This window comes from Gouania willdenowi, chromosome 18 (assembly GCF_900634775.1).
Source record: "Gouania willdenowi chromosome 18, fGouWil2.1, whole genome shotgun sequence".
NCBI classification, from domain to species: Eukaryota; Metazoa; Chordata; class Actinopteri; order Blenniiformes; family Gobiesocidae; genus Gouania; species Gouania willdenowi.
The window spans coordinates 27945574-27954818 of record NC_041061.1 but is presented as its reverse complement, the minus strand read 5'-3'; the positions used below and the strand labels follow the sequence as shown (position 1 = coordinate 27954818).

The 9245-nt window shown below is 39.0% G+C and overlaps 1 protein-coding gene across 1 annotated transcript; it reads right to left on the bottom strand.

The window, feature by feature from the left end:
* Positions 1 to 7447: 7447 nt before the first annotated feature.
* Positions 7448 to 8639, bottom strand: LOC114480412 (trace amine-associated receptor 6-like). Its single transcript, XM_028474543.1, has 2 exons — positions 8380 to 8639; positions 7448 to 8258 (listed from the first exon to the last, which is right to left on the bottom strand). The coding sequence occupies exons 1-2, from the start codon at positions 8550 to 8552 to the stop codon at positions 7448 to 7450; spliced, it is 984 nt and encodes a 327-aa protein (XP_028330344.1). The 5' UTR covers positions 8553 to 8639.
* Positions 8640 to 9245: the final 606 nt, after the last annotated feature.

The window sequence follows — 9245 nt, the reverse complement described above, 5'->3', positions numbered from 1 at the left end:
CTGGTACAGTTTTATCTCCTCTGTTGGCTGTTGTTAAAAAATGTGGCTATGACAAATCCAGAGAGTCCAACCTTCTTGTACTCCTTCGTTAAGAACACTGACCTGTTTATTTGTTTATTGTTGCGTTTATAACACATACCTTTAACTGCATTCTCGTGCAATTATATAAATATCGTGAGAACTGATCTGTCTCGTGACGTCACAGTCGTCCAACCGGAGTGCACCATGGCGCACTCAAAACGCAACCGGTGGGGATTACCGGACAGCGGACAGCGGGGAAAAACCAGATCGGTGCCGTGGCGCAGCGGTGACGTATCCAGTGGAAACCCCCAGTAATTCTACTGTTATCCCAATGCTAATTGTAGGCTAATGTTATTGCTAGTTAATGTTATTGCTATGCTAATGTTAGGCTACTGCTAATGTTATCTCAATGCTCGACTAATTGTAATGCTATTGTAATGCTATTGCTAGGTTAATGCTAATGCTTAGCTAATTGTAATACTAAAGCATTTGAAATACAATATCTCAGCGGTTTCTCCACCAATTTGCACGAAAATCGCTCAGGCCAAACCCTAATCCCAAACCTTGGGTCACCAACCCTGGACACTTTTTCGGACCCTACGGCTTTAATTATGTTTGTTATTTTAAGTACAGGTTACTTGGGGTGTAAGGATACACTGTAAAAAAAATTCCGTTGTTTTTACGGAAAAAAACTGGCAGCTGGGGTTGCCAGAATAATTTTGTAAAAATTACAGTCCAAATGTAAAGTATTTTACAGGGCAATATGTAAATCATACAGTTTTTAACTGTTATATATTACAAAAATTATTTTAGTAAAATTTGCAATGAATTGACGTCAATTATACATCAAATCTCATTCAACTTTACTGAAAAACACCAAGTAAACAACAATATTTAGCTGTAAAAATCTCAGAATTAACTGAATTTTCCTGCTTATTCAACTTAAATTTTGATTCAAATATAGTGCATTTTTTAGTATAAACAACCATATTTTACAGTCAATGCAACAGCTTTATACTCACTGAATTTCCTCAGTTACATTTTAATAGGCATAAAATCATGTTCTGATAAGTTTATCGAACATCAATCTAAAATATAAACTGTAAAGTAACATCAAAAGATGTTTGTAAAATGTAACCCAGTAAAAAAGCAACAAGTTATAACCTATGAGTCACCGTGCTGAGATAAAAAAAAAAAAAAAACAACAACCAAACTGACATGTCTCTACAGAAGTTTATTAACCACAAATCAGTGAAGAGGCAAGGCAAGGCAAGGCAAGGCAAATTTATTTATATAGCGCATTTCATACTCAAGGCAACTCAATGTGAATAGAGAATAATATGTCCTTACTCAAGACACATTCATGTCATCTTACAAATATTTGAACAGAGTATGACAGGTTAGTGAACCCCTCCTAATTACATTTTTTTTATTTGGGTTTTATTTTTATTGCCAACTAATTATTTTAAACCTCAAAGGTTAATCATTTTCTCATTAGCACGCATGCTCTAGTATATTTAAACAAGTTCCTTCACATTGCGTAAGAAAGGCTTGTAAATGACACTAACAAAAAAAAACTGGTCAGCAACAAGCCTAGAAACTCAACAACAACAAATAATCGAAGCAAACTTTCAAAATGTCCGTGGGGCACATGACGTGCCACAAATCTTACTCTTAAGTCCATGTTCAGACATCACGCCACTCGTGATCCGAAAGTTCCTGAATCAAGGTGATGACTCGAGGGTTCACATGAAGACGGGATGTGTTCGTCTTCTCCACTTTAGTGCCCTTCTCTGGGTTGATGGAGAAAAAACATCTATGGAAATATGAGAAAAACAAATGTATGAGTAAAATAGCTTCATTCATAAATGAAAATGTTTGCAAGCTATTATTTAAAGGAGAATACCCTCTATTTTTCCATTAATCTCCATTTGTTTTAAGAACCCCAACATAGTATTTGAGGATTATTTTCCCAAACTCGCCTGTTTTCTAGAATTTTAGCCTCTGAAAAGTAGCCTTATGAGCAGTTCTAAAAACAGGCTGTTGTGGGGCGAATATAGAATATATTCTATATTAAACCGCAATGTTTGTTTTAGCTGCAAGATAGGTTGGGAGGGAGGAGCTCACATCCTTACAGGGTAGGGGAGGAGGTGTGTATTATGTCCATGTTAGGAGAGAGGATTGTCAGGAGCTAAGAGTTTCCTGTAGGTGACGTCAGTGCGAGGAAAAATCCAACTCGCCCGTTTAAAACTGACTTTTTACAAAATGTGGAATAACAAGGGAGGGAGGAAACAGAACCTTTTTAACTTTTTCACTCTGAATGACGCTAAAGGAATGTCTGTTACTGTAGCAAAATTATTATAAAGTGATTTTTTCATAATACATCCCCTTTAAAGATCTGCTACTCTCAAAACAGCAATTAACAAATCCTTTGAACCTGAGTCACTACTGCAGTAACTTCAAATGTATATCAGTTCACATTAGTAAAATAAGTCCAACAAAAAGGACATACCTCTGCGGAAACTCCAGGGTTGATGCCAGTGCTGACGGGTAGTGGATGTTTAAAGCAATAATAGCTCCCAAACAGCATGCACAGGGCAGAAACGAAGGAAGGGATGTTGTCACATACGATGTTTTGATCCACACTCAGCATGAACCGTCTTGAAGAAAAGCAAGATCGTCCTAAATACAACAACAAAAAAATATCAAACAAAACGTAAACAAATAATAATGAAAGGAAGACCAGGAAGAAAGAAATGTGAACTTACCACACACAACAATGGTGGGGGTCAAGGGAATTTGATCCATCGGTACTTCCACTGCCAGGCATGTGTCCTCCACATAACAGAACATTGCATCTTCCTTCTCATCAAAGTAGGACAGCAGCACGTAATTCCTCGTTGTTTCGAGTGTTTTGCTGCAAAACCCGCAAGTAATCATTTTTATTTATCCAAGTTGAAAAATCACATGGACTAATGTTGGACAAAAAGGCCACTTTAAATGGGAAAAAGACAGTCTAGTGTTTTACTCAGAAAACTAAAGTTAATCCTACCAAGGCGCCAAACCAGACGTTTTTAAATTATTTTCTCTGATAACCACGTTAGGCATGAAAATGTCCGCTTCTCAAGCGCAAAACACATTTAAAAAAAAAAAAAAAAAACGTCTCTGGCTAGCTTGGCTGCAGTGCACACGTAACAAGAAAGTTAACTGCAAAACCGCAAAGTAAGCAAAGCTACACGAAAAATCTGAACATAAGGATTTCAGTGGTACGTTTGAGCAACAAACACACGGGATAACTTTAGGTGCTAAAGAATCAGTTTACCTATAATCTGCCCCGCCAGGCAGCGTTCTAACTGTGGTCACAAACAGAGCTAGTATTTATCTCACAGGTGATGTTAATGATAGACCAGAACAAGTTTAAACAAAGTAAATGTTAAGCTTACCGGTACATGTCACGGTGCTCTGTCCCTGCAGGTGAACGCAGCTCCAAGCGGTAGCAGCACGAACGAACGAAGGGCGTGACGTCACGCGCAGCGTGGTAGACACACTTCCCGCCTGAAATGCCAGCTGGGCACGAGACGTTAAACTTTGAAAAGCGAGTACTGCAGCCTCTCGCGATGGTTCAGTGTTGCAATGAAATTAATGTTTTTCCACAGTGGCTGTGTTTAGCCATAATTTCCTAACCATCCTTAGTACAATTACCTCGAGAAAACAACAATAATGACAACATTCATCTTAATTTAAATACAGGCTTTTATATTTTTATTCAATAATTCAGGAATATTTTAGTTTACCACTGTGGTGATGTTTGAAACTATTATATTTTGTCAAGGGATGAAATTGTTTTTAAAATAATAAACAAACAAGCCTCTTAAACAGGGGCGTCACAAGCTTTAAAGACAGGGGAGGATTAGCCCCAAGAACACACACACACACACACACACACACACACACACACACACACACACACACACACACACACACACCGTTATCAATGATTTAAGATTAAAATATTATTGGGAAGCTTCAGCGCCCCTAAAATAGAGACCTAATGATGCCACATAAGGTTCTCTTTTTCAAATATATCACGTAATGAATATAAGAAATTTTAATGATGCATGCTGTTTGTTGTTGTTTGTTGCATGAGGAAAAGTGAAAGGGAACTTAGCTATCATTTTGCATCTAAACACAACATTTACTTGCGTTTGGCCCATGGCCCCCAATTACTTTTTAGGTTTGGCCTGGTGAGAAGTTTGTACAATCTCCATTTGTAAATCTTCAAGTTTAAAGCTGTAACCTATTTATTTTCTATTTAAAGTGGTTCGCAATGTGAAATATACAAATTATAATGCTATACGGTTTCTTTCAATAAAAATGAAATAACTCGACAAAAAATAACCATTATTTTAACACTGTCATGTTGTAGTTTTAACTGTACTGTATTGTTTTTTGTATTTCAGGTTTCCTCAGTTAAAATTACAGCAGAATGTAGATTTTACAAAGAAATTTGAATATGTTTACATATTTTTACTTTAAAATTAACTGTTGGGTTTAGTTCTGTATTTTAGAAAATATTTCAGTTAATTAAACATTGTTTCACTGTTTTCCTGTTTACATGTTTTTGCTGTCATAATTTTACAGCATTTTACGGTTAATTTTACAATCTTTTTTTACAGTGTACACTCAATCAATATATCGGGATTTGATTTGCGTGGGTCCTGGGTAGCTTGGCGTGCCAGTGTGGGGAGTGTGTGTGCTGGGGAGATGCTGGGTTGGGGCAGGGTTGAGTAGCCCCTCGGGATGATGCTGTTTGCTTGGGGGGGCGCTCGCTGTTGTGGTGTGTGGGGGCACTGTCAATCGCCTGGTGGGTCTGTCTTGTTGTTTTCAGGCCGATGGGTGGGTCCGGGTGCCCTTGGCTGGGGGCTGCTGCACAACAGAAGGTGTTTGCAGTTGGTGTGCCTCCTTCTCTGTGGTAGTGGCTGACGATCGGACGTGCACAGGTGGAGGGCGTCGCCCCGTGGCTCATGTTGTCCTGTGGGTGGTGGGGCCTGGGCTGCTTTCTTTGCCCCTTCTGAGGCTGTGTGGTCCTGCTGGATGGTTGCCGGTTCATGGGCTGGGGGAGGGCTCTCCCTTGGGGGCCTTGCCTTCGGGGGTTTCCGGTGCTGGGTGGGTCTTGGTGGGGGTGCGAATGTGGCGTGGGGTGGGCCCCCGTGCGGGGCTTGGGTTTGCGGGGCTCTGCCGCCTCAGGGCTGTGCACGCCACATACCAGAATGATGGTCTGACTGGGGCGCCATTGTGCTGGCAACATCAATGAAGGGTGAGGCCCGGAGATTGGTACTTGCAAAAACATTTGTCATGGATGCACTGGACTTGGGCTGTGGGATAATCTTTGACACACTGATTCCAAATACCAGTTTTAAGAAAAAAAAACACTCACCCTTTCCCTCTGTTCAAAGCCCCCACCATAATACCTAAGCTAGGTGCTGTGTCACCATCTTCATTTTCTCCACACTTGTCACCAGAGTGGCTGAACTGATTACACAACACAATAAGCACAATATGCACAACTAAAACATCATATTTCACACTCACCTTAAAACAGTCAACTCTTCCCCTCCTCTTCCATTTTCCTGCTCTGACTCTCTCTTCCCTGTTCCCTTCCCCATCACCTAGGTGTAACACTGTCCTCTCTTTTTATATCCTTCCTTAGATAAAGTGTTTCTTAACTTTCCTTAAGGAGGGCTGCTGATGGTCACAATTATGCAATAAAATAAACTCATTTATTTACCTGCAATTAAAAAAAAAACATGCATTGCTGTCATGAAAATATTGCACTTCATGTAGTGTTGACCTTTGTAGTGCAGACTAGATTAAAAAAAAAGATGAGGCAACTGTGCCAGGAATGTCTGGCCCACAAACTATAGCCTTCCAACATTATGGCCCACAGCAAGATGTAGTTGAATAGCCCTGCACTACATACAACACACCAGTGTGCTGTCTACTCACACACTCAATAAGGGTAACTGAGTTAAGTTCATACGTATTTATTAATTTATGAAAGATTATTTTTTATTTCAAAGCATTGTTTTCCTTTCTTCTCATCTCTTGTTATTGTGAGTTACACTTTCTCACCTTGATTTTGGATTTTCCTTATTGTGGGATTAATTATGTTTTAGGTTTTAGTCTATAGACTGTACAGACTGATTTTAAATTCCCCCTTCCACCAAAAAAACCAATGTTTTTACTGGTGTTTTATACTGAGATAAATAAAACTGTTTTGAAATGTTAATCTAATCATATTGTGTTATTCTGTGCATTATACATTTTACTTTTGGGCCACTGCAAGTCAATACATTACTGAACAACTGTGTGATGTGGTGTTTTCCCAGAAATGAGGACACAGGTCACTTTTAATTCACAGTTAGAGTTTTTATTTTATAAATATTTAACAGTAACATTGTAAACAACAGAGGTAAAGTGTGATCTGACCACATTTGATAGTCCATGGCTTTACTTGATTGTTCCTAATAAACTATTGACTAACTTGAACTAACTTTACACTTCCTTTAAACATAATAGATGAGGTGTTTTATTCATGATTGAAACGTGTATGTTTTATCATTTCTATCATTTGTTGAACTCTACAGAAATCAACCTGCTGTGCATGTGATTGGTGCACATTTGTCTTCAATCTCCAAACATAAACAAAATAAGTAAATTGATGTAAGATTTACAATACGTTGGTTTCACTGGAGCAAGACTTCAGGTTTTGAAGAGAAAAAACACATTTCACACATTTCCTGAACCAGGGACACAGAAACACATAGATCACAGGGTTAAGCAGAGAGTTGAAGAAAAACAGACAAATAACAAAAATGTAAGATGATGGACTTTTCCCTTTAAACCTTGTTGTAAGTGAAACAAGGTAAAATGGAGTTAAACACATTAGAAACACAACAACCACTACACCCAGAGCTCTAGCAGCTTTCAGCTCTGACCTGTTAACCTTCAGTGAACTCTGAAGTGTCACCACTGTAACATGAGAGCACATGGCCTGGGCCTGAGACACAGCCACCATAAACACTCTCACATACAGAACCACTATGATGCTGACTGGAATTATGAAAGTGAAAATTAGATCAATAACTTCACCATGAATGTCTGTGTGATTAATGCACATTTGTTTCCTCTGAAACAATATCATGTCACTGTAAAACAAGTTGGTTTTAACTTTAATAATGATAAACAGTTTTGACTTCAAAATATCAAATACAATGTAATTTTCTAGAAACAACACATCAGCAGGTGTTTTCTTTTCATTCATGGCTAAAGTAAACAGAACTTTAAAAACATTCATCACACATCACCACAGTTTTACAGTGACTGTTTTAAATCCCAGTAACACATTGTTCCTGACTTTTCCTCTTTACAGTATGTTGGCCTCACTGGAGCCAGACTTCAGGATCTGAAGAGAAAGAACACATTTCACACATTTCCTGAACCAGGGATACAGAAACACATAGATCACAGGGTTAAGCAGAGAGTTGAAGAAAAACAGACCTATAACAAAATTGTAAGATGATAAACTTCCTACTCCAATCCCTGTTGTAAGTGAAACAAGGTAAAATGGAGTTAAACACATTAGAAACACAACAACCACTACACCCAAAGCTCTGGCAGCTTTCAGCTCTGACCTGTTAACCTTCAGTGAACTCTGAAGTGTCACCACTGTAACATGAGAGCGCATGGCCCGGGCCTGAGACACAACCACCATAAACACTCTCACATACAGGACCACTATGATGCTGACTGGAAAGAAGAAAGTGAAAATTAGATCAATAACTTCACCAAGAGGAGGTAAATAAACTGTACACCCTCCAGCACAGGAATCAAACCCACCTGGATGTTCAATGTTATCTTTGAGCATCACAGTATGAAAGACAGTAGAACCAACCCAACATAGGACAATGCATATCTTTGCTCTGTTTTTAGTGACTTTAGTTTGATAGTGCATTGGATCACAAACAACCACATAACGATCAACTGATATCAGCACAACAGTTCCTATTGAAGCAGAGGTGGCAACATAACAAAACACTGTATTGAAAACACACCAGTCTGCACCTAAAAACCAGCATTCATCAATAAGGAGGATCATAAAAACCCAGACAAACCCGACAGAGAAATCTGACACAGCCAGAGAGAGGAGGAGGAAGTTGGTGGGAGTGTGCAGCTTCCTGGAGGAGTTAGAGAGAAACACACTGATATCATTATATGATACAACAATTATCATCATAGCAGAAAACAGCAAGAGTCTAACAACATAACAAGTCATAAAACAACAGAACATGTCAATACCTGAAGTGTGAGATGGAGATGATGACCAGCAGGTTGAGAGTCACAGTGAGCACAGAGATAGAGGACAGGATGATGTGAAGGAGCACAGACACTGAGTGAGAACGCACGATCCTCCTGCATGAAGAGTTTCCCAGGTGTGGATAGCAGAGCTCAGCTTCATCAGGTGTGCTCATAGTGAGGAGAAGAAGATGATGAGCTCTGCATCGTTCTGCCTCAGCCTCTCTGATGAACAACTGATATATTATTCCTGCTCCAACACAGGGATGTGGAGGCAGGACCTGAGGACTGGACCTCCCTCAGACACCGTCTGATTGACAGATTATTATTCTGTTCCTACATGATGCAACACTAAACAATTCTCTTATCAGCTGGGTAAACTCCATACTCAGCATTTATTGAAAACACTCACTGCTGAGATTTGATTCTTATTCTCATGTTTTGATAATCATTTCATAGGAGTGCTGTAAACATAATAGAGTGAAGGTGTCACAGGTGTCAGCGAAGCCGTGACTGATTCTCCATTCATTTGGATTATATTAATTTTCATATTAATTTTAAACCTTTTTACTGGAATCAATAATTAGGGTCCGAGCACAACAGTGCGTAGGACCCTATTGTAATGCACCTTGTTTTTATTATTATTAATATTTTTCTTCTTACTAAAACGTTATCACATTTTTCAGGACCTACACACATTAAAAATCTCATGAAAATAGGGATGCATATTAGGAAAGGCAAACAATTTGACATTTTGGGGGAAATGGACATGTGGATGTCAAAATGCCTTAATAGTGCCCCCTTGAAAATTGTATTTGCTCCCTGCTGGAACATAAGACATCATCATTGTGGAACTTCTGCAGGTGTTA

Bases quoted from the DNA above. Each gene is read 5' to 3' on its own strand.
- LOC114480412 (XM_028474543.1), bottom strand. From the start codon at position 8,552: ATGAGCACACCTGATGAAGCTGAGCTCTGCTATCCACACCTGGGAAAC. The intron at 8,259-8,379 runs GTATTGACATGT...TAACTCCTCCAG, and splicing joins ATCTCCATCTCACACTTCAG to GAAGCTGCACACTCCCACCA.